The 26,644-nt window shown below is 44.3% G+C and overlaps 1 protein-coding gene across 2 annotated transcripts in view; it reads left to right on the forward strand.

Annotated features, from left to right (window-relative positions):
* The window catches only part of schip1 (schwannomin interacting protein 1), a 374,676-nt gene that overhangs the window by 302,761 nt on the left and 45,271 nt on the right, over nucleotides 1–26,644 (forward strand). The window contains exons 1-2 of one of the 2 annotated variants that reach the window (XM_015951058.3): nucleotides 14,379–14,590; nucleotides 16,455–17,222. In XM_015951058.3, the coding sequence (XP_015806544.1) occupies nucleotides 14,585–14,590; nucleotides 16,455–17,222 (774 nt within the window). In that variant the 5' untranslated portion in view covers nucleotides 14,379–14,584. Of the gene's footprint in view, nucleotides 1–14,378; nucleotides 14,591–16,454; nucleotides 17,223–26,644 lie in introns of those variants that run through there. The other variant, XM_015951057.3, reaches the window with a different exon arrangement.

Raw genomic sequence — 26,644 nt, forward strand, 5'->3', positions numbered from 1 at the left:
TAGGGTGGCCGGGCTCGGCCTTATAGATAGGGTGAGGAGCTCGGACATTCGGGAGGGACTCGGAGTACAACCGCTGCTTCTCCGTATCGAAAGGAGTCAGTTGAGGTGGTTTGGGCATTTGGTCAGGAAGCCTCCTGGACGCCTTCCTGGGGAGGTGTTTCGGGCATGTCCTGCCAGCAGGAGACCCCTGGGTCGAACCAGGACACGTTGGAGAGGTTACATCTCCAATCTAGTCCGGGAACGCCTTGGGGTCCTGCCGGAGGAGCTGGTGGAGGTGGCCGGGGAGAGGACGGTCTGGAGCTCCATAGTTGGGATGCTGCCCCCGCGACCCGGACCCGGATAAGCGGAGGAAGACGACGACGATAATGAGTATAAGTGTATGTTTTCTGCACCTTTACAAATTAATTATGTGAAGACAAAACTATTTTGGGGACTTTTTTACGTTTTTCCCTTAAAGGTCAACTTGACTAAAACCCTTTACTAATGATTATTTCTGAAAAATGATCAGTCACTCAGTTTTTCATGCAGGATGAACATGAAAATAGTCTCCTACACCTATCTCCTGCATTAGCTTCTGATAGAAAATAGACTGTGAGACTCTAGGAGTAGAAAATCCTGACAGATCTACGTCACACAACATTCATGGACTCGCCCATCTTGACTCACGGCTGTTGTTGTTTTAACGTCCAGGAAACAGCAAAGAACAGCTCGGCTAGTAGAAGCTAACAGTTAGCATTACCAACTCCACCACACAGCAGAACTCCTCCGGGTTTGTGTTATTTGTGGACATGAATCATCAACGTGGCAGAGCAAATGGAGTCGGTGGTAGAGTTGTGTTGCTGTAAGTCAATTAGAGGCTGAATGTCCAAATATCAGGAAATAAGTCCACAAACCCTGCCATCTGAAACTCCTTTATCCACCAGCTGACTTCTCCTTCCTCACACATCCTCACCGGAGCTTTTTTTCCCCACAGTACGACCTACAAAACATTCATTACTACATAGACCACTGCAAATGTATTAAAAATTCGAGTGATGTTGACATTTAAATACAGGTTGGTAAAAGTGGGTTTGTAGACTTTGTAACTTATAGAATTAGCCACAGTAACTGCCTGAATGAAATGTTCCACCGTTCCTCCTTTCAACCCTGATCAATAATCCACAGCATCTCCTTTGGTTGGTTCTCCTTTTCTCTTCAAATTGTGTCTCAGCCTGAACTTTGTGAAAACTTTGCTACAATTTTGAATTTATTGCCAATCCAATGATTAGAAGGTGATGAGCTCCAGGAGTCACGCCGCCACCTTAAAGGGACTTTATGGAGTTTTGAATTTTTATGCTCGCGATTGCCCCCTCAGGCCAAAAGCGTAACAGCAGCTTCAATAGTAGGCTCGTGCACGAGGCGCGCATGCTGTACGTGCACACTCCTTAACGCGGGGTCAGCAACCTGTTCCCATCAAAGAGCCATTATTACCCGTTTCCCACAGTAAAGAAAACACTGGGAGCCACAGCAGCCGCGGCGTTGTGGGCGGGTCCTACCCTCAGACAGCAGAGCTGCTTTAACCAATCACAACAGGTGACAGCAGCCGGTACCGGTCGCTCTTGTACATCAAAGTTATCTTTCATAAGACGATAATCAATAAAACGATTTATATAAAATGGATCCAGAAGTTGTAGCCCGTCTCTGCCTACAATATTTTGATATTTTTCACCCTGTTGATGGTTTTACTGAGCAGGTGCCACTTTTGTCATACGTTTCTTTTTAAAACATGTTTAGACTGTTCAGAATACAAATCCAGGCTCTGTCAAGTTTGACTGTTGTAATTAAACTTTGTAGGTGGGGAAGGTCAGAAAAGGATCCGATCATTTTGTTTTTCCCTCATTTACAGTGACGGAGATAACGGCGCAGTGCGCCTGACTCTGGTGTTAATCAAGTTAAATTACATCTCTTTGCAACAATTTTCACAAGAAAATAGAACAGTTAAAAGCAGGGCTTGTGTTGACCGGATAGTTCCCGTATTTGACTATTTATTTTGACGGAGAAAGAATAGAAAGAATTACCCCGACGCAAGCAGACGAACTGACCTTTTATTCGTTTCGCACATCGCAGATGTAGCTAAATCACTCAAGAAATGATTCCCATCTGAGCATCTGAGCTGGACACTGCTCAGCGCAGCTCACTGTCAGCGTGTACGTATGGTGCACAGTGAGCTGAAGATGTGGAGAGGGGCTTGGAGCGCGTCGCAGAACCAGAGCGCATGCAGGAAGATTCCTCCGACTGAAGCGAGACTTGTCACTTAGAAAATGTTCCCTGATTATGAAACTTTGGCTGAATAGTGCTTGTTCCTGTCTCCAATGTGGCGACACATCCAGGAGCCGTCTGAGGAGAATCCCAGAATCTCACATCCTCTTCAGCTCATAAAGCGCCTATGATTACGCACAAGCGTGACCCGTCACCCCGGTCTCACAGTAAGACCAGGTTGGAACTGTTCAGGTTTACGCAGACAATCTTTACATTTAGAATAGCATACAGATGTAAAATTAATGCAGTAAAATATAAAGCATTTTATTTAAATATCCATTCATTATTTTACAAGCACAGAGAGCCGTATCAGATGGATGGAAGAGCCGCATGCGGCTCCAGAGCCGCAGATTGATGACCCCCGCCTTAACGAAAATAACAGCTGAGACAGTCCTGTGTGTGTGTGTGTGTGTGTGTGTGTGTGTGTGTGTGTGTGTGTGTGTGTGTGTGTGTGTGTGTGTGTGTGTGTGTGTGTGTGGGTGTGGGTGTGTGTGTGTGTGGGGGGGGGGTGTTTGTGTGGGTGTGTGTGTGGGGTGGGAGTGGCCCGGAGGACAGGAGAACGCGCAGCTAATTAATTAAATAATTTGGTTCTGTACCTTTCTCTTCAGCACAGCCGACAAAGGTTTATGATGGGTCAGTCCTCCTGCATTCTCAGATCATTCCCTTCCCTTGCTTGAAAAATTGTTCCAAAATGAAAATTGAACCCACATCTTTTTTATCTGTGAATTCAATGCTGTTCGACGAGTCTCAAACAAAAATGTGGGCATCTTACTGTAAAAAAAATATACCATTAATGTAAAACAGAAACCCTAAATGAACTATGTTCACATACAGAATCAAACCCGGGTCTCCTGCAAGAGAGTCCGATGTCTTACTAGAGCCCCCTTCAGACAGGCCATGAAAAACGGAAATGTTCCAGACTCTGTCCGTAAGACCTTTGTGTCTGAATACAAACATCCGGATAACGTTTTCCGTAATTAAACCGGACGACGCCCCTACGGTACTGTCTCCTAGACGCGCGACGGAGCGCATCACACCGCTTCCGTGATTCCTTTTAACCATTGAGCTTCATCATCCTGGTCTCTTATGCGTCTTCGTGTGCACAGAATTATGCTTAACATAAGTCCGATTCAACCCCCCAGACATCTGGAACTTTTCCCTGCTGTGTGAAGGCAGCCGAAAGGACAAGTTCTGGTACAAAAGTGGAGTGTCTGAAAACACAGTTCCGGTTAAAAACCGGATTGAATTGTCCACACATATTCCAGAATGTCTATCTGAAAAGGGTTTGAGTGAGCTAAAGCGCCAATGACATCTTTTGTATCTGTAACATTTATATCCTTGATGGCAGCTGAAACAACGTTCAAAGAACGGTTCGGAGCGAAAATGGCTATTTTGTTGCTAATTTGTAGGAAATATCTAGAAGAAAGTTCTACAGAAAGTAGCTAAGGGTCCTCAGAAATGTAGCTAGCTTTGTCACTAGGCGTTAGGAACAGCGACAAAGTCGCTGAGTTGGCACTGCCTCTCTCTCTGCTGCTAAAGCTATGGATAGCAAATGCTACGGGCTATGCCTGAGCGTGAACGCGCATGAAGCAGCCTGCTCGACCCGAGCATCTCTCTTTTTCTGTGATTTTACAGAAAAACAGGCAATCACAGTAAAAATGCCAGGGCTCATTCTACAGGGCCAGGGCATTGCAGGAGAATGTATGAAGAAGAAATTTATTGTTTCTATACATGTTTTGGCTGTCAAACTTCCATATTGTCCCTTTAAAACCGTTCTGAAAATGTTCCAGCAGCCCAAGGAAAGTTTTGCTCGTCAGTGTTTGGTCAGAGTCAGGATACGTTGCATCTAGGTGCTTCATAACCTCAGATGCGTTGAGCGTCAGCATCTAAAAGTCAAAAGAACCTGATTTCCTTTCACTCTCCTAAAGGTGCGATGATGACAATCGTGAGTTTTACATCTAATCATCATTCAAACCCCAACTAAGTTCATTTGGTGACTCTTTTGCTCGTATGTTTCTGGAGACCTTGAATAACAGTGTAATTAGCCGTCGTAGTCCCAGCTTCTCCTTTAGAGCAGAACCTTCTCTGTCAGTAAAAAAAATCTATTGTTTGTATATTCGATGCTAAATGTAATCATATATAGTTCAACTTTATGTATTTTAATGATATTTTACTGAAACTTAACTCATTTTCTGGTTCTGTAAAGTAGAAACGTTTCTTTTTTATATGTTTTCTCGCTAAATATTCTACAATTATTGAGTTTGTGAGCTTATTTTTTGTCTCCTGAATAAAAATAATATAGAAATTGCAGAAGAAGATATTTCAGCTAATTTAAAGTTTATTTCTGTTTAACAGTTGTAAATAATGGCTATTTTGTCAATTGTAGGTACATTTTTGAACAGTTTTAGTTTGGAGAAAATGGATTAAGTCCATAAATGAATACCTGCAGGCTTGCGGATCATGCAAATGTTATATAAACCTTTTCACTTCTATTAATTTTTCATCACATGTTTAATTAAGTTAAATTTTCAAGGATAATAACCGCAGCAACAAATCTTGTCACTTCCGGTGCCTCTATGGGGGTCAAGTCCAGCAGGAGTTTCTTTATAGTACTGTCAAAATAACCAAGGCTCATAAATGTGGGTTTGCAGCTGCTATGAAGTTTTGTTCAATGGAGCTGCCTTTAGGATTGTAGGAATACACTCTGGTTGCACTGGAATTATTTCAGCAAACAGAAACCTGTCAGGAAGCTATCTTCAGGAGAAGATTGTGATTAATTATAACTTTTACACAAGATCAGGCTTCAGAATCACTCAAATGTTCTTTAAAGCCACATCGGATCTGAATTCACCTCAGTTATGCCTGAAAAAGTCACGATGAAGCAAAGATTTACTATTCACTCGGAATGTTCGATACTATCAGCCGATATCAGCATTAAAACATAAATCAGAAGTTACCCGTGTCAGTTTGATTCTTCAGATGACCCTGAAGATATTGGTATCGGTTTATATCGTTATCGGAAATGACGAGTTAGTCTATATCAATATATCAGTATATCAATATATCGGCATATCAATATATCAGTATATCAATATGTCGGTATATCAACATATCAGTATATCAATATATCAACATATCGGTATATCAATATATTGGTATATCAATATATCGGTATGTCAATATATCAGTATATCAATATATTGGTATATCAATATATCGGTATATCAACATATCGGTATATCAATATATCAATATATCGGTATGTCAATATATCCATATATCAGTTTATCAATATATCGGTATATCAATATATAGGTATATCAACATATCGGCATATCAACATATCGGTATATCAATATATCGGTATATCAATATACCGGTATGTCAATATAGCAATATATCAGTATATCAATATATCAATATATTGGTATATCAATATATCGGTATATCAACATATCGGTATATCAATATATTTGTATATCAATATATCGGTATGTCAATATATCAGTATATCAATATATCAATATATTGGTATATCAATATATCAGTATATCAACATATCGGTATATCAATATATCAATATATCGGTATGTCAATATATCCATATATCAGTTTATCAATATATCGGTATATCAATATATAGGTATATCAACATATCGGTATATCAACATATCGGTATATCAATATATCGGTATATCAATATACCGGTATGTCAATATATCAATATATCAGTATATCAATATATCAATATATTGGTATATCAATATATCGGTATATCAACATATCGGTATATCAAATATATCGGTATGTCAATATATCCATATATCAGTTTATCAATATATCGGTATATCAACATATCGGTATATCAATATATCTGTAAATAAGCCGATATTGAACAACCCTGCCGTTTTCCGACGGTTAATTTGAAGATGTGAACAAATACACTCATTTCCACTTTTAGAAATCCCTTTTTATCGGTTTTGCAAAAACTACTTTTTAAACAAGAATTCACAGCAGAAATGTTCTCTCCACTTATCACCAAACTGGGAGGAGCCTCTAATCCTTGAATGGGAACGATGGACAAGAAAATGAATCATTTTAAACTTTTTCTAACGCTTTGCATTGATTTTAATAAAAACATGGTGTTTGATTCATTGTGTGGTCTCCTTTGAGGACATTTCCCTTTTACAGGTTAGGGTGTTGTAACTCAGTCATGTTTCTGATTGTCATCTGGTGGGGTCCATCTTTATTCCAAGGTGAAGTCAGCTCCTCCAAGAGGACTTGGAGAATCCTCCAAGGTCACTTCTGGTGTCTCTCTTTTTGAGCTGGTGAGTTTCTGACAAGCCAGAGACAGGTTCAATTTCTCAGTCTGTCAGCGGCTCCCTGTTTTCTAAATGCTTGTGAGACAGATTTAAGCAGAGGAAGATGTTTCCTGACTTTTTGGTACTATCCGAGGGGGCATTCTTTTCTCCGGCTTTATCTCTCTGTCGGTAATGGGCCTTCGGTGATTCCTGCCAGATATCCACCGCGGATGGACGGCTGGGCCGGCAGATAGAGCAAAGCTTTCCAAGATACTGTAGATCTAGAATGGGATGTTCTGCCCCTCCGTGATGGGTAAATCCCACTGAATGGCACATTGACAGACACTGCACCTCTTAGTAAAGCAGAAAAAAGAAGAGAGTGACTGATCTGAGGGGCTGGAGGGGGTTGCGCCTTCTTTCACCTCCTCCTCCATCAAAAGTGCAGGAGAAAGTTGCTTTTCTCGTAGATGTGAAGAAGATGTGAGTAAAAGAGCTTTGAAGTGACGGATGGACGACTTCATCCGACTCCAAGCTTGTGAGGCTTTTATTGTGTTGTGGAACCAACCGCCGAGGGTGTGTGTGTGTGTGTGTGTGTGTGTGTGTGTGTGTGTGTGTTTGATCTAAACAGTGTTACCCTCCTGTTGACACATTAATGATGAGATAATTGCCTGGTGAGCTTATGAACTTATATTCTTCACAGTATTTTTTGATAAAATCCTCCAAAAGTGAGTAAATTCCCCCCAGAGGCATTCGGTCTCCCCTCGGCTGTGTGACAGGATCGTATCTGGAGGATTCGGGAGAGGCTGATCGGAGCTGAAAGCTGTAATGAGGATCTGAGTGGGGAACTCCTGCTGTCCTCTCTTTGGGATGCTCATAACCAGTGCTGTCCCCACCGGAGGCCTTTGAAGTATTGCTCTGATATTACTCGTCTGAACCTCTTTGTGCCACTGTTGCACGTCCAAAGCTTTAAGACAACTCCCTCCTTTCAGTAAAGAAATGAAAGGTTGACATCTGAAGTCGTGAGCTCCCAGAAAAACAACACTTTTTGTATTTTTGGGGGGGTAATATTTAAACATTCGTCTTTTATTTCAGAACTCTTGTTTAACAAATGATGTGGACTCTGTTGCCCCTGCGGTGGAGTTTTATCTCTGACATTTTCCATCATCTCCAACAGGATGCCACTAGGACAGGCGTGTCCAACGTGCGGTTGGCTGCGGCCCTCAGAGTTATTTTGTGAGGCCCCCACTCTAGAGTAATGAATTCTTGTCTCTCCAACAGGCGGTTGATGTAGGGCAACACCATTTTACATGTTTATGTTCCGATTTTAGGCCTTTTTTTAATCAGCAAACCTGTAAAAGATCCAGTTTTTGCATTTTTGTTCATTGAAAAAAATCTTGTTTTGTGGCCCGCAGGAGCTTTTAGCTTGAGAGGTCAAGCCGCGAACGTGTGTGTGTGTGTGTGTGCAGAGGTGGAAAGTAACGAATTACATTTACTCACGTTACTGTAATTGAGTAGCTTTTTTGTAAATTTATACTTTTTAAGTCGTTTTTAAAATCTGTACTTTTACTTTTACTTGAGTAAGTTTTTAAAAAAGAATTGTAATTCGCTACATTTTAAATCATATCCGTTACTGAGTAAAAATAAATTGTAGGCTTAATAAATTAAAAATATTACGTGTAGCAGCGTCGGAACAGAAAGAGACATCTGCATGAGCGCCACGTCTAAACCGGGGGGGGGGGGGGGGGGCTACACGCTTTATGATGAGGACAAACAAACATTTGTACCGCAGTTTTGCTCCAAAACATCAGTTCAGTCCCTGTGATCCACTCGCTGTTTACCTCCTCTCTCCCTCCTCTCCTGTGGGTTGCAACCCGCACCTTCGCGCACCGGTGTGACGTCATCAGAATTCTGCTCGGTTCGGCAACCAGACTCGGTTCCGTGTTTGAAATGTGTTTCCTTACCGCGCACGGAAGCGGCAAAATTACATTTAGCGCTCCTAAGAAGCGGATTATCAGCGCTCTGCTCATAAAACAGAAGACCTGCAGGGCTCTGTGAGTTAATCCTGATACTGTTCAGGTGTAAACATTGTGCTCCGTCCCTGTTTGAACTCAGAAGATGCTCCTTGATGCCACAGATATGTGATGATTTAGCTTGTTTCTTTATTTTACTCCAGAAAAAGAGATTAAATTATTACAAAAACAGTTCAATGTAGTTAAATTAGTCATTCACATGATTCTAACATGCTGCTGTGTGTGTGTGTGTGTGTGTGTGTGTGTGTGTGTGTGTGTGTGTGTGTGTGTGTGTGTGTGTGTGTGTGTGTGTGTGTGTGTGTGTGTGTGGGACTGCATAAGACAGCATGGCTTCATCAAATCCATGCATCCTATATCTTGGCTGAAGTAATGGCTCAGGAAAATAACTTGTATTTAATAAACAATGATGTCTCTGCAGTGTTTATGATAATGTTTTATCTTATCTTTGGTCTGGGAGGTGTAACTTATCATGATACAAGCCTTTTAAAACATGTTAAAGTGTTACAAGAGGAGATAAATGCATGAATTTGAAGTTCATATTTGGAGACCAACCTTCACAGTTTGGACGCTCACGCTGGTGAGGAGACACCATTAGTTCTAGTAACACCTGGGCTCCCAAGGCCTGTTCTGACAGGTTGGACATTACGGGACCCTTAAGGATTCTAGTTGGATGATTGGAGGATTATTTAGGAGGATTGGGATGAACAAACTGGTTTCAGTGGTGAAGGGTTAAAGGTATTGGCTCGGCATTAAAATTGTAGAAATGCAAAATAACTACACTTTATTATCTATATAAACATGTACTGGGTCCAGTTTTTTATTTTATTAAGGACTTTTGCCATAAATCATTACAGAAAATCCAAATCCTCTCCTCCAGACAGTGAAGAACTGTGTTTCGCATACGTCACTCCAGCACGTAAAACAAGCTAGCTGCTGATGCTAATATTGTGAATCACTCTTATTTGTTTACTTTGATGCTCCTAATTATTATGTAAAATTGTGTTTACAGCTGCAGCAAAAGGTCTGAGCCACATGTCTGTGTCCTACACGCATTTTTAAATAACAGGTCTGATCTAAAATAATAACCTACATCTATAAATCCATCTAGAACCGCACCGCTACTTCTGGACTCCAGACGAGTCCCGTTAGCATGACTGCAGCAAAACTAACCGTGTTCGCTCCGGTAAGGAAAGAACAAGTCCTTTGGGAAAGCTACGACACACACACGCACGCACGCACACACACACACACACACACACACACACACACAGATATAATCTAAAAGATGATCTCTATATTTCAACATTAAAACCTCCATGACATCCTGGATTAGTGCAAACAACGAGTTGAGCTAAGGAGTTACTCCAACATCAGGAAGATTTATTCTGGTAAATTGTCGGTTAAATATTTTCCAGAGTTATATCAATAAATACACACAGCAGTAAAACTGTAGATTACTGAACTATATTGGGACACATGATGGAGCTAAAACCAGCTGAAAACTTGTCAGCTTAGAGCTCCCAGTGGAGTACAGAAATGAAATATTTAAGAAAAGTAAACAAACTGAACCGATTTTGGTTCTGAAGATGAACAGAATCCTCCTCTATGTCCAAATCAGGTCGCAGGTCTTCTGAGTCAAACGGTCTAAAACATGTCTGCACCTCTGGTAGTGATATCCAGCTGGCGGGGTCGGAGTTCGGTTGAACTTCTCCAGTAATCTAATATCCGTTCTCGTCGCCATATCCCAGAGAAAAAACAAATCTGATGGACTAGTAGAGGCTTCAGAAGCTACATCTGATTGATGACACACTGTTCTCTGCTATAACGCTAATCAAGGGCGTCAGTTTGTTTCCAGAATTGCTGGGGACAATAACCATACACTTGAGTGGGGTTTAAAAATTGCTGGGGACAATAAAGTAGGCTAGCACAGGGGTCGGCGGCTCTGGAGCCGCATGCGGCTCTTCCATCCATCTGATGCGGCTCTCTGTGCTTGTGAAATAATGAATGGATATTTAAATAAAAAGCTTTATATTTTACTGCATTAATTTTACATCTGTAAGCTAATTCTAAATGTAAAGATTGTCTGCGTAAACCTGAACAGGTCCAACCCGGTCTTACTGTGAGACCGGGTTGACGCGTCACGCTTGTGCGTAATCATATCGGCGCTTCTGAGCTGCTTTCTGGCCTTCCCCACCTACAAAGTTTAATTACAACAATCAAACGTGACAGAGCCTGGATTTGTATTCTGAACAGTCTAAACATGTTTTAAAAAGAAACGTAGGACAGAAGTGGCACCTGCTCAGTAAAACCACCAACAGGGTGAAAAATACCAAAAATTGAAGGCAGAGACGGGCTACAACTTCTGGATCCACTTTATATAAATCGTTTTATTGATTATCGTCTAATGAAAGATAATTAAGACGTACATGAGCGATCAGGCGCGTTGCAAGCTTTTCAAAAGTGTGGGGGATGTTGTCTGTGCCTAAAATAATTTCATGTTATTCATCTTGTTAGTTTAATTTCCGTAATAGCGGAGCAGGTGCGAATTTTAGACGCGTCACGCACGTCTCCGTTTCAAACATGTTTAAACTGTTCAGAATACAAATCCAGGATCTGTCTCGTTAGATTGGTGTAACTAAAGTTTGTACTGAATGAAACTTTACATTAAACCATGTTGAAAATAAACGGATCCAATTAAATAGTTTCCCCCTCATTTACAGTCAGTACAGTGCAGTGCGCACGGCTCTGGGGTTAATCAAGTTTAATTGTAACATTAATATGTTACTGGACACGCTGGTCTGGTTGGTTAGACCAGTGTTTGAAGTGGAAAACACACACACACACACACACACCAATTAAAATAATGCTGATAGCGTGGACTAGAAGACAGGTGATGGGTTACATATTTAAATGATGATCAGGCTGATGTAAAATGTAATCTCCATCCACATCCAGACACAATCATCCTCTATTCTTTCTCTAGTTGCTCTGCTCTTGTCTGGGCTGATGTAGCTGACGGTGCGCGCGGCACGCCTAACTAGCGGCTGATGCACATTTTACGCATTTGGAGAGGTGGGCTGGATGCTTTGCTTTTACTGGAAGATGGTCCACTTAACGCACGGGTGTAGACTACATATTAATGACAAATGAATGAAAATTAAATTGTGAGTTTTTACTTCATATTTTATAAATAAAAATGACTGGGGAAAACATTTATGACGTATTTTTAAACTAAATTTTCTAGCGCGACCTGCCTGCTTCACTTAAGTCACTGCTTATTAAGGTCCGTCCAGAATTACCGTGGCCCACCCAAAAATGAAAACCTGGCGCCGCGCCAGTTATAAACCTCTGCAAATTGTTGTTCTTCACTTTATCAAACTCAGACTTTGTACAGCTAATGTCAAGATGTAAAATTATGAATTCAGTCGAGCTCTTCCGTCCCTCCCTCTCCTGCTCTCCTGGAAACCCGACACCGGCTGGGAGGTGAAGAAGGAGATGAGGCAAACAGAGTGAGTGCGACGTAAAGAAACCAGACTGGTGTGGAGGTGAGCAAACAGCTGGAGAAGTGTGGGTGTTGCATCCCCCACGGGTGCGATGCCCCCGGCTGCTGTCACCTGTTGTGAGCAGCGCTCTGCTGTCTTGAGGGTAGGCCCCGCCCACAACGCTGCGGCTGCTGCGGTGTTTTCTTTACCGTGGGAAACGGGTAATAATGGCTCTTTGATGGGAACAGGTTGCCGACCCCTGGTATAAAATCTGAGCTGGTAAAACAAAAATCCTCATCAGCAGGCTTTTTTGAAAGTGGGGGGGACACAGCTGCCAATCACGAATTTTGCCGGGGACATGTCCCCGGCGTCCCCGGTTAAAATGACGCCTATGACGCTAACGCAGAAACAGCGGAGCCAGGCGTTGTTTACTATCGCTGTTTCAGCAGAGCTCCATGTGAAACGTCACCAGCTGCCCAGGGCTTAGACCGGAAGTTAGTTTCTGTTTTTCCTGCGCCGGTCACAAACATCAGATTTTCTTACAATTCCAGCCGTCAAAATCCAAAAACCTTTTTCATCTGAGGTTTTAATACACATTTACACATGCTGTTCAAACAAATTTTGCCTCTGGCCGATATCTTTAAATGAGTGAGTGAACCCACTACCAAAGATGAACTCTGCTAACTTTAAAAATCAGCTGCTCTAAATAAGCATTCAGGGAAAAGTCATGGGCTTGTGACTATAACCTAATTTATGTTACTAGTTTGCAGTGTAACTGCCTTTGTACTTCAATATGCATATTTGTTCATTTAATTTAAAAAAACGGCCACTTTGACATTTATACCCCATTGTCTTTTTTTTTTTTACTATTCAGAAGAGCCCGTCCTTGCACAGTCAAAAAAGTAACTAAGTAACTTTTACTCTGACTACATTTGAAATAAGCTACTTTTTACTTTTACTTGAGTAAATTTTGAGGCAGGTAATTTTACTTGTAATTGAGTAAAATTTCATGTAGTAATTATACTTGTACTTAAGTACAACATTTTAGTACTCTTTCCACCTCTGTGTGTGTGTGTGTGTGTGTGTGTGTGTGTGTGTGTGTGTGTGTGTGTGTGTGTGTGTGTGTGTGTGTGTGTGTGTGTGTGTGTGTGTGTGTGTGTGTGTGTGTGTGTGTGTGTGTGTGTGTGTGTGTGTGTGTGTGTGTGTGTGTGTACTCATACTTCTACAATTGCAGTTGTTTCCTTTAGTTTAGAAGCCATGACACAAACAGCATAATCCTTGCAGACGTAGATCTGTGACGATAAAAGTTTTACTCCTAACTGGTGCCTGTCTGACTGGTCGTGTTGTGGCTCCCACTCACAAACTCTGACGTCTAATGGGCCAAATGATCATTTCCTCTGGTTTGACAGACCATTTGACTCAGCCCAGAGAAGACAATGTTCCTTCATCTTCTTACACGTTTTTCTCTGGTGGAGTTTTAATTAGAAGTCATGGATGCCGTACAAACTGTGCCCTCTGACCGCGTTTTCCTGAAGCATTTCTGAGCGTGCCATGATTTCCACAATATATATATATTTTTTTAAATTCTGATCTTCGTGGTTATTGCTGCCACTGACTGCTCTTCTGCACTGTGGTGAATTTGTTATTCCTGAAAGAAGCTGGTTATTAGATTATGGAGCCCTCGGCTAATTTATTTCCGATTATTTGTTAGGAATAGATGTGAGGAAATTGTATGATGATGGAAATAGCTTGAAAGAATTTCTGCTCATTTGTTGGAGGGGGGCGGGGTCTGGGGGCTGTTTTAAGGCATCCTCCTGGAGGTTTTACCTGAAAGTGAAAGTTCAGAGCATCAGAATGTTGAAGTATGTGCTGGTCTGGCTGTGACTTGGGTCAGTGGGTGCAGAAGGCTGGGCTTTACTGTCATCGTCCCTCGGCGCGTCGGGCTGCGTCACAGAGGGGGGAGAGATAGGGGGGGAGAGGGCGAGAGAGAGAGAGAGAGACCCGAGCCAGCTGGGAAACACACGCTTCTGGGTCCGGTGAGGAACCCGGCCTGTGTGGAACCTCTGAAGCCCACCGAGGGGAGGTCGCTGCCTGTTTCCCGGCTGACGTGGAGCTCAGCTCAGCTGGACCGCGCGGCGCGGCTCGGGTCGGCCGTGGGCACCGCTCACGCTGGGTTGGAGACAGGCGGACGCAGGCGCTGACCTGCCGGGACTTTTAACACCTTAAATAGATTATTTCTACCAAGACACCCCGTCCTTCCCTCCCGCAACGACACCGGCTCCCGTGGCGGAGAAGCCGCTGATGATCAGCGATGACTGCTGGGAATCGTCCCCGGCCTCTGAGTGGTTTCTCCCGCGAAGCTCGCCTCAGCGCCGCCCGTCCTTAGAATAAAAGTCAGCAGCATCAGCGCGGTCCGAACAGCTGGGATTGACTCTTTAAAATGTCCTGACGTGTGAGGGAAGATCCAGATACGATGACGGTGAGTATCGGCTCGTTTAAATCGCAGCTACCACTTTTCCCCCCTCTCTCTCTCTGTTTTTGCAGGCTGTGACTTTGAATTGAACCGGTAACGGTGCAGGCTGAACCGGGGGTCAGCCCTGCCTGTGCGATCCGCCTGGTGACACTTAGTTTCTGGGCGTTTCTGTGGAGGAGGATGACGAGACTTTAATTTATTTATTAGTATTATTTGAAAGCCTTTCATCGTTAGGGTTTGTGCACAGATCAAAGCTGAGGGATGACTTCATTCAGAAATAAGCAGATGTGGTCGTGCAACTGTCATGCGAGCTCAAACGTCACTTGGAGAGGGCTTCGACGCGCGCAGACAGGGCGTGTGCGACGATGTCCCCCTTTTAAACCACCCACAGGAGGACACACTTGTGATCAGACTGTTCTTTGATTTAGATAAACGCCCCCTCCCTCCCACTGCCTCACCCATAGCTGGGTGTCGGTGCAGATGTCATCGTGCGTTTATTTATTGGGCCAAAATCCAGTCTGGAGTCTCCTGAGAGCGCCCCGGTTAATCCCGCGGCGGATCAGCGTTTACGCTCCTCCAGCCTGTTGTCGTGTTCTGCGTCCTGTAATCAGCCAATGCTCACACTTTAAAAGATTACATTACCTGCCACGTGACCACTGACGCGACAAAATAAATGGAGGATGCGAAAATTGGGACAGCACTTAAAGCAAATGAAGGGATCGGTGACCGAGATTCCTAACGCGATTATGGCGTTCAGAGGGTGACAAAACCAACGTGACAGGCCGGTTTTCACACAGCTCCAGTGCGTCCACCCTTCCTGTTTAATGTAGCTCCATGTTTGATCAGCTCTCTTCATGTGGAGGGATGATATCCCACCACACACACACACACACACACACACACTGTAATCTCAAGATTCCTGGAGTTTTTTCGTGACCCACATTGCTTGTGCAAAATGGTCCCAGGGATCATTATGGTGTGACACTCTTAATGTTGACTAAAGCAAACGAGTTCAGGTTTGTGCAAGAGCTTTCTTACAACATGACATCAGCACTTTTCCTGCACTCTGTAAGAAGCTGAGTCACTGATCGGAGATCCAAACAGCACACAGGTGTGTTTCCCCTCAGCAGTGAGGTCATTTCTGCCTCCTCCGTTTGTTCTCGCAGCTGAGCTCCCCGCCAGTAATCGGTCATTCTTCATAGTTAATTAGTTTCCAGAGCAGCCGGTGATGCGGTCGCTCAGGATTGAGTTGTTAATTTCTCCTTGCCCTGAGAGGAATTTGGGTGTGCCCCCAGCTTTTCATTAGACAGCGGCGAGACGCTGTGATGCTGCGCTCCCGTGCAGGAAGGAGCGATGACGCTAGAGACGAGGCTTAGGTGGAGATTTGTGGATGGTTGTTAGCAACGAGGCGTTTGCATCAGTTGGGCTCTAATCAGTCAGGTGGCGGTCGCGTCTCGCTCAGCCAAGGTCACAGAGCAGCTCTCGACTCGCACTCCACAGTTTGCTGAATGTTGTATCAACACGTCTCTGTCTCTCTCCCCGCGCCCTCCCTGTCTCTGTCCCTGTGGTGGAGTGATGTAGCAGTAGGTGGTGAGAGACTGTTCTGACACATGCAGCCACCCTTGCTGTGCGTGTCAAATGTTGCAAAAGCCCGAAAACACAGGGAGTGAAATCATCTGTGAGCGGAACGGAAGTTCCTGCAAGTAGGAAGTTCTTCCTGCTTCTCCGCCTCCAACCACAATACCAGCTTGATTAGAACAACACTAAACACGTCCGTAAATTCTTCTGTTTTCCTGCTCTCCTCTTGTATGTGTAAGTTTTTTCCCACCTGTCCCTGAAATTCATTCCCTCCCTTCTCATCTGCTTGCAGGATTACCGGGAGGATGGCATGGACCTGGGGAGTGACGCGTCCAGCCGCTCCAGCTCAGAGTCCAATTCCAACAAGGTTACGCCGTGCTCTCCTTCTCTTGACCTGGCCACTTTGGAGGACTACAAATCCTCCCCCTCCCCAGATCTGGTCACTTTAGATGACTACGAAGAGGATGACGACTACCAAGAGTACAAGAAGAAGGTGATAGAGGAGTGGGAGAGTGAGTACGGCGAGGACTATGCCTCTCCACAGCCGCCAGGTCAGGAGGAAAGCGGAGATGGCTTTAGTGTGACGGGCCTCGACGAAGGCTACAGGAAGGCAGTGAACGGCCGCAGCCTTGCGGTAGAATTCCAGGATGTGAAGAGCATCCCGCCCCTGCCGGCCCCCGGAGGACGCACCGGCACCTCAGTAGCAGCCGTTTCCGATCAACTGAAACAGAACGGGAACCTGATTCCACCCGGGACAAACCGGGTCCCTTCCTCCAGCACACCGGAGGGAGGCACAGGGATTCCCAAGCCCAGCCACCGCAGCTCCAGACAGGGCCGGGGGAGCCACAGCAGCGGCACGGGTAGAGGAGGAAGTGGGGGGACTGAAGGGGTGATGTGTAGGTATAGAGGGGAGGAGGAGGGGTTGGAGGAAGAACCCCTGCCCACCATGGACTGGGCGGCCCTGGAAAGACACCTGGCTGGTCTGCAGTGCAGAGAGCAGCAGAACCAAAACCTGAACCACAACAAGAACCACAACGCGGGCAAGACCAACTACACCTCGGTGAGTGAGCAAGAACCGCACATGTGTCAGCTGGTTTATAAAGATTCTGAGCTTCCTTTGCTCGTGCATGTCAAAGGTGATCTCTCTCAAAACCCGCTCACGGGCTGCTGTAATCCAGCCGTTATACGTGTCAGGCGGACCCAGGGAACACAAGGTCGGGGTCAGCGGGGGGCGAGACGACGGATTAGTTGGCTAATGTGGCGCTAAGCTACATGACACGACCAATAACATCTCCACAGTCTCCACAGCTGGAGGGAATCGGAGGCAGCAGGAAGGCAACAAAAGTTCAACATACACAACAACAGGAAGTAAACGGATGCCAGACTGTTAAAACCTTGAAACTTTGCATAAATGTTAAGATTTATAAGCAGTCTGACACAGATTCGTTGTTGACCTGAAGACTTGACCCGATTTCTAGACCTCTTTGTTGTAGCTGTGTGGTTTTTCTACCACAAGAGGGCAGTGTTGTGTTGACGTTGTGCAGAGAGCTTCTGGCCTCTGATGTTTCACCAGCAGCTCAAGCTGTAAAGGTTGCAAATCGATAATGATTGTTTAAGGTTGAGTGGTAGCCCGAGTCCAAAAGGGTGCCACTTTGAAACAGTTCCAGCTTGATTCCAGCTTTTCATCGGTGAGGGGAACTTAACGGAGCAGGATTGTGATGCAGCCCGCTGAAATGCGAGTGTCGCGACCTTTTCCTCTGTGCAGACCAAACTCACAATGGCTGCAGCCACTGCCATTGTGAGAGTCTTGTGTGTGTGGTTTGCGTGTCCCGAAGGTACCCCTCCTTTTCTCCCCCTCTCGTGTCTCCCTGAGGCACGTCAGGAATGCAGCGGGAGAGGTTGGGGGGGTAAAGGAAGGAAAGAGGAGCAGGCAGTTCAGGGCCACACGGCTCGTGTGTTTGTGTCAGTGTTCATTACCTGCTGTCCATCTGAAGCAAGAAGATCTCCTCCTACTGGGCTTTACACAGGGGATGGGGGAGTCTGCCCTCCCAGCCCCACCCTCCCCCCCTGCTCTTCCTTTAGGCTGTGGGCTGTATGACACGGGTGAAAGAAAAGGAGAAGGAGAGACACATGAGGCTTAGATGCACACAAAACTCACACATTTCTACACAACGTGAGGCTTTCTGTGTCAGATACAGGTATGATGGCGTCACAACGTCCAGCTGAGGATCTGGGAAACCTCTAAAGGAAAACAGGTCTAGACAGAAAAGAAGAATTTACTGTTTAGTCCTTCTTAAAGAAGAGGAAATGGGACATCATATCTGGGATAAATCCATCATTTTGGGGCAGATTGGTTCAGTTTATCTACAGGGTATCCGCGGGTCCTTCAAAAGTCTTAAATTGGCTTTTCCAAATTTAAGGCTTTGAAAATCCTTAAAAATTACAAATAATCCTTAAATACAGTTTCCAAAGGTCTTAAATTACCAAAGACCCAATAAACAAGATTCTTTTATTTCTATAAAATTTTCGTGAATTTCTAGTTAGTGTTCAGCATTTTTTGTGTACGACGTTGGCGTAAGCGGAACCGTACACGTTCAGTTGGTTGTGAAAGGGGGCTGTTTTAAGATGAGCACGTTAGCTGGTTAAGCTAGTGGGAGCTTGCGCCATGGGGAAGTGCAAGTTTAATGGTAACTGGATGGCTAATCCCACGTTCGTGACGTGGTTAGCACCGGTTCCAGGCAATAGCTGGAAATTATAGCTTAAATTTAATTTTAAAAATAGCTTAAATGTGGTCAAAGTGGCCTTAAAAAAGGTCTTAAAAAGTCTTAAATTTGGCTCCCTTAAACCTGCAGATGCCCTGTATCTAGAAACTATAACGTAGGGAATAAAGCCATTTGTAGTTTTCGTAAGAGTCCGAACTCTTAGATTAGCCGGACTCATTCCAGACAGCCTGGAGGAAAAGGATTTGCTGCTTCTTAAACCTCGTTTAATATTTAAACACACACACGCAGACTGGACTCGCCCACAAGACAGCGGGTGTGCTCCGTGTGTCAGGGACGTCCTCGGGGGTCCGGTGGGACCTTCGAAGCACCTCCTGGCTACTAACCTGGAGACCGGTTCAGATGGTCTGCAGCTGCTGCAGTTGACTTTTTTTTTACTTCTATAAATAAATAGAACGAAAAGTTCACCGTGAAAACGTGAAGAGCTTCAGTCGTCCCATTTGTGTGATGCCTTTTGCTGCAGGTGTGTTTAGTCAGGGTGGGGCTTCTAGCTGCTGTAAACTCAGCGTTTGCCTGCAGGCTGAGCATGTGGAGGCATGCCGACCTGCTCATAATTGCTTTGTAATGAACTCTTGAAGGCACGTGGCCGAGAGGGTTCCTCAGGGACCTCGAGCTCACCATAACCTCTAACCCTTCCATTAGGTCCGCACTAATGAAAGCTGAGCAGTAATACTCCGCTTCCTGTCTGGTTTTCAGGTGAGGAACGCCGATCCGGAGTCGGGCTGCGTTTACAGTGTGACTGTCAGTACTCAGAAATGCATTAACTGTGTATTTTCTACTAGAGGAGCATTAAATCTCTTGCCTACAGGCGACTGCTTTTCAATCTCCGCGTTCACACATCCAGACTCAGTCACGTGGTTTATAAACACCCTATAGGCAAACTGCTTATAAAGATAGGGTCTCTGCTGGGAAAAAACTGCACCGACTCCTGTTAAAACACACTGGAAAGCAGCTTTCACTCACACACGTCTACTGAACACAACATGCGTTCATGAAAGCGTCGATTTTCACTTTTATTTGCACCTTTCAGGTAATTTGAGGGAAACAAAGCGAGTTGGAGGAGAGCTGCACGTAGGTGTTGCGGTGAATGTATGCACAGAGTCGCACTGTAAGATGTGAAATATCACTTAAAACATATTAAACACATTTTTTATGATGTAAAATGCTCAAATACAGCAGGGAAAAGAAGACACATCAGCATTTTTATCAGTAAGAGTTTTTCCAACATGTTGCCATTAAGCCAAATGTTTAATTCATACAAAGAAATCAGAACATTTAGGTAGACACTTTGGGTCATAATAAATAAAGTGAGATGACACAAGGAAAAGTTATTTAGTAGTTTGTAGAAAAGCTTTTGTTGGTGATCACAGCTCCTATGGAGAGTGTTGCTCAGGAGTGATCCTGGCCCATTCTTCCACACAAACGCCTCTCTTATGAACTTTGATCTTCGGTTCAGCTCTTTCTGTGGGATTTAAGTCAGAGTCGGGGTCGACGGGCCATTCAAGCAACTTGATTTTCTGTCTTTGACACCAAACTCATCGTTTCTGGTAGAAGGCAGCAGATTTTTATCCAGAACGTCCCGGTACATTCCTCCATTCATCCTGCTTTAATGATAGGAAGTCTGCCGGTACCCTTTGCTGAAATCAGCCCCACACCATGATGCTTCCACCCTCATACGCAACTGTTGGTGTTCTTGGGGTGGTGGGCAGTGCCATTTCTTCTTCAGACCTGCTGTGTAGAATCACAGCCAAGACGTTTCATTCTGGTTTCATCTGACTATAGCTTCCATGTAATCCACTGGCTTCTCCAAAAGCTGTTTCACAAACTTTTACCAAGCCTCAATGTGCTTTTTTTTCAACGGTGGAGTCTTGTGTGGTGGGCCATAATAGTTTTCTTTGAAACAACAGTTCCTTCCTGAAGTTCTGCCCGAGTGGTTCTTGGCTCTTGGAGAACTCTCCTGATTATTCTTTGGACTCCTCGGCCAGGAATCTCACGTGGAGCGCAAGATTGTGGCCAGTTTACGGTGAACACTTCTGGATAATGGCCCCAACAGTTTTCACAGGAACAATCAGCATTCTTGAAAATGTGCCAATAAACGTTCCCATCAGATAGCTTTTCAACGGGAAGATTACGAAGATCTTGGGAGAGTTCTTTGCTTTTACCCGTCATGAAGGTTTTCCTGTGTGCCTCCTGGGTAATGAGAAGCCTTTATAGTTCTGATAAGGGGCGGGGCTTCTCTCTCTCCTTGTTATCTTCATGTGTTTAAAGGGACTTTATGGAGTTTTGAATTTTTATGCTCGCGATTGCCCCCTCAGGCCAAAAGCGTAAGGGCAGCTTCAATAGTAGGCTCGTGCACGAGGCGCGCATGCTGTACATGCACACTCCTTAACGAAAATAACAGCTGAGACAGTCCTGTGTGTGTGTGTGTGTGTGTGTGTGGGGGGGGGGGGGACAGAGGACAGGAGAACGCACAGTTAATTAATTAAATAATTTGGTTCTGTACCTTTCTCTTCAGCACAGCCGACAAAGGTTTAAGATGGGTCAGTCCTCCTGCATGCTCAGATCATTCCCTTCCCTTGATTGAAAAATTGTTCCAAAATGAAAGTTGAATTCACTTTTTTTTTTATCTGTGAATTCAATGCCGTTCGGCGAGTCTCAAATAAAAATTTGGGCATCTTACTGTAAAAAAATATACCATCAATGTAAAACAGAAACTCTAAATAAAGAATGTTCACATCCAGAATCAAACCCTGGACTTCTGCACGGGAGTCCGACGTCTTACTAGGTGAGATAAAGCGCCAGTGACGTCTATTGTATCCGTAACATTTATATCCTTGATGACAGCTGAAACAACGTTCAAAGAACGGTTCGGAGTGAAAATGGCTATTTTGTTGCTAATTTGCAGGAATTATCTAGAAGAAAGTTCTACAGAAAGTAGCTAAGGGTCCTCAGAAATGTAGCTAGCTTTGTCACTAGGCGTTAGGAACAGCGACAAAGTGGCACTGCCTCTCTCTCTGCTGCTAAAGCCACTGACAGCAAATGCTACGGGCGATGCCTGAGTGTGAACGCGCATGAAGCAGCCTGCTCGACCCGAGCATCTCTCTTTTTCTGTGATTTTACAGAAAAACAGGCAATCACAGTAAAAATGCCAGGGCTCATTCTACAGGACCAGGGCATTGCAGGAGAATGTATGAAGAAGACATTTATTATTTTTATACATGTTTTGGCTGTCAAACTTCCATAATGTCCCTTTAATACTTTGTCCCTGTTGGGTTTTTTTTCCCCCACATAACTAAATTTATGAGCGTAAATGTTTAGATGTCTTTGTATAATTAAAAACTTGAGTTTTTGTGGACATACGGTGGAACCATTGTGTCAATAGCTCACTTACTGATGAGCTATTGTTAACACAAGGCTAAGCTACTGCTAACATCCTTGTTTGATGAGAGGAAAACAAAGAAGAACGTTGAAGCACTCACGTTCCAGGATGTAATAAGTCTCATCTTCTCGTTCATCAGCAACCCGACTCCACAGCCCGCTGGACCGTCAGTTTGCTCCACCACCCCAGAGTTACTAGCTTCAGCCAGCGTCGTGGAGCCATCGTGGCAAACCAAACATTCAGCACACAGCTCATTTTACATTCATCACCTGGCCACGTGAGCGACGTAAGCCAGTCTTTTCACCACAGGCTTATTTTCTGAGGTTGATTTTGGCCTTTTGTCGGGGCTCCAGGGTTATTTTGAGCCCCGACAACATTTCATTTGCTAACTAGAGGCTCTAAGAACAGCTATTTTCTACTGACCCGTCAAAAGTCCCAGCAACACAAGAGCAAGGCCTTTGACTCATGTCAGCAAATTAAGAACCCTTGCAAACAAACTCCCTCAGAAACGCCGTCCGTAGTTGCAGCCCATGGACAGAGAGCATTAGAAGTCTCCTGTAGTGATTAGTGTCAAACGTTTTTAACAGATGTCCTTTTCCAGATGTCGGGGAAAGCAGAAGGTCGCAGAGCTTCTGTTTAAAAGCGAAAGCAGTAACAAGTACAAAATCCAAACCAAATGTTAAAGTTTGCAGCGCTCTGCCACTGAAAACCACTTTGAAGAAAATGAAAAAAGAAGCCGAACCAGAGGAGAAATGTCCCTTTTTATGTTTTTTTTTTTTTTACGGGCTTGTTGAGCAACTGAGCTGTGTCAAACTCTCCACTAACAGCCTAACTACTACTTTAGCCTGGCCGTGCCGCGTTGGAGGCGCGGCCGAAGGGAGAGGAAATTACAGGGTTTAAGTCCTGCAGAGTTCTGGAGGGTATGGATAGATCCAAACATTCCACGTGGAAAGGTCTGGAATGAGAAACGCAAAGCAGGAGAAGTGGGAGGAGGTCTGAGGTTTGAATAAACAGTCAACCAGACTGGTGGGGGCGGGGCTTCAACCAGGTGCTATCTGGCTCCGCCCTCTACTATAAACCAATGCTGTGTGTGTGTGTGTGTGTGTGCGTGTGTGCGTGCGCCAGCTGAAACACGCCCGACCCTCTCTCTCATTTCAGACTCTCTCCCCGGTGTCTCCAGTAGGTCCACACACACACACACACACACACACACACACACACACACACACGATCTCAGCTCCTCACCTCTAACTGGTTTGATCTCCTCCTTATCGGCCATCAGTATTAAGTTTGCTCTCTTGCCTTTTTTTTTTTTTTTGTCTGTGGAATAGTTTTAATCTCACGTCAACCTTGGATTCCTCACAGCAAAGTGGGCATTTAACTCAGGTAAAGTGGCTGATTTGTTAAACGTTCTCCCACCTTTTCAGCTTCGTATGACGAGAGAAACCAGACTTCAGACAGCGAAGGCTCAAAGTTAGACACGCTGTCTGGCGTAAAGCTTGTATTTAATTTTAGCTCGGGGCACCACATTCTTCTGCTGTGACACGTTCTCTGTTCAGCTCAAACGTGACTGCAAACACAGCAGATATGCTGAGAAAGGTGGGAAAAGGTCCTCCAGATGTTTCTCCTTACGTCCTTTCCTTCAAACCAAGTGACCTTAAGAGGTTTTAAGAAATGCTCACTCTGTCTTTCATCTAGTAAAAATAGAACATGCGCTGCACACGATTCTGAATGCGGCTCTATCTCCATGTTGTACGGCTGCTTTTAATGTTTAGGGCTAGAGGGTTTATGTGGTACACAGCTGAGCTCAAAGATGAATCCATAATAGAACAGCTGTCAGAAAATGGGAAGCATTTTCTACATAACGTGTGTCTGCTGCTAAATTCCTGACCGGCTGAGGTCAGCTTGAAGAAAGTAAAGCGCAGAAGCAAAGAAATACAAGATGCGACCTTAAATGGATGAAATCAGTGATTCAGAAGACTGATCAGCCCGTCTCCTACTCATCGTTAATGTGTCAACGTTTCTGCTTAGTACGTGAAACCTAAACATAGTCAGGGCCGGCTGCTGACTCCCACGAAATGTTGAAATGAGTCAGTTTGGGACCTTAGCTAATTACCTCTAACAAGCTTTATCTGAAGCGTGTTCACCTGCTCGTCTTCACTTGAAGCTGCATTTAATCAAAAGTCCACCTTGTCCACAAAGTGTCCTTTTCTATTTGTCCTGTGACACGATGGCTGTGGTAACCCCGGTAAGGAGTTTTCTCACCAGAAGTAGCCCTCGTGACTCTAGTGTTGCTCTCTATGTTACAGTCTCACGTGTTGATGCTAAAAGTTCATCGTTGTCTTGGTGAAATCACAACTTTGAAGTGTTGAAGGCCTTTTTGCGTCTCATCTGAGGAACTTCGTTGGATGGAGAAAATTTGAGGAAGCTCCTCCACTGGGATCGTGTACACACCAAAGACTGTCAGAATACTGGAGAAACCCTCCGTTACGTCACTCGCAGCCCAATGGGCGATTCCAATCACCACCATCTTGGCCGTGTCACACATCTCATCACACCAGACGATCCAAAAAAGGGCAAAGAGGTGGAGCTGAGGGTCGAACACTGAGGATCTGAGTCCGCCATGGCTCGCAGCTATGAACTAACCAATGCTAACAGAGGTTTGTGGGAGCTTTTAGCCAGAAAAACGCCGCAACTCTAACGTGAAGCACGCATTTCCTCACCAAGCTGCAGAGTTTCTGTGGTCTCCTTCAGAGAGCTCAATAGGCAACAAACAAAGCCTCAGACCGCGGCGATCAGAGCTGGGCGCCCGGGCCGTGTGATGCTCCTCTAGTCTGGAGCAGTCGGAGGTCAGCGGGGCTTCACCCGCTGTTGGGCTGCAGCCATGAGACTTGGTGCCCAGCCCTACGAACACATTAAATTTCAGCCCATTTTGACCAAGCGGCATTATGCTAAACGCATTCAACCAGCGGAATAAAGTACAAAAATATAATATATTACTTACTGATAAAAATTAAGCAGAGACTTCTCGGATGGGCTGTTAGTGCCGGTGTCAGTACAGGATCTGCTCGGGTGCAAGATCGGCTCGGGGTCCGTCGGCTGCAGATGACGTCAAAGTAGTTGATTGGCTGAACATGAACCTTACAGAATTACGTAATCCCGTTACGTTGTTATCACGTTGCGTTGGTCCAGGCAAATCTTTCTGTTGGAACTATATTAATGTCGATGTGTTGGAAAGATGGACAACTGTTACAAAGAAATCCATCATTACCTCTTTGAAAATACACTTTTAGCATAGAGCTGCATGTATATTAGGGCTGAACGATTAATTTCATGTGCAATTAAATTGCGATGTGACAATAGGAGATTTTCTAATCGCAAAGGCTGCAATTTGGTAGCGAGTGGTTAGCACAATGCTAATATACATGGAAAAACCCATAGGAATGCTAATGCTAATATCACCGATTACATTCTTACAAATTATGAATTAGAAACGTGCCAAAGGATTACATTTGGAGTCTAATAGAAAGTAAAACTACCATCAATCAAATAAGTACAGACAGGTATCTTAGTAAAGCCAGAAAACTTTTAACTCCAGAGTTTTGGCTAGCAGCTATGAGCGTAACTGAAGTACGCATGGACAAGACGTCAAAAACTCTAAACACAAAATACTTCAATAAACGGGACACCCTTCTTTCCTGCAAATACAATTTCACAGGTGTTGCTAATACCTATGATCCTTCAAGGGATGTGCTCAAAGAGGAGTTCAACATTATGAATACAATGTAGTGTTTTATTTTACAAATACCATTATAAACACACACTTACGTCGTAAGAAACATTATTTTAATAATGAATCTGCTAAATTCTTTCCAACAGTATAGATGTGTAATGTATTTTGTCCGAGTGGGTTTGCCGTACTTTGACGTCATCGGCAGTCGAAGGACCCCGAGCCGATCTTGCACCCGAGCAGATCCTGTACCGACACCGTCAATACCACAGCCTGCCCTTTCTGTCCAATAATTCCATGATAAACATCCAAACACACGGAGGACACAACTAAAGTCCAGAGAGTCGAAATGGCCGATCACTTTTATCACAAGGTCGAGGTTGAGGCCTTCCCCAGAGCTAGCTGACGGCTCATGCTGCCTGTCAACCAAATCCCTTTAAGGATGGTTATTACCCACCACTTAGTTATTCTGCATCCAGGGAATGTTTTTCATTAAAGTGACTGTGTGTATTTTCCATGGCAGTAGATACCTAAATCATTGTAAGCAAGCAGAATTTTTGTGTTCAACTAAGACCTTACCTACGGATGGCCCT

Source organism: Nothobranchius furzeri, chromosome 13 (genome assembly GCF_043380555.1).
Source record: "Nothobranchius furzeri strain GRZ-AD chromosome 13, NfurGRZ-RIMD1, whole genome shotgun sequence".
Classification (NCBI taxonomy): Eukaryota; Metazoa; Chordata; class Actinopteri; order Cyprinodontiformes; family Nothobranchiidae; genus Nothobranchius; species Nothobranchius furzeri.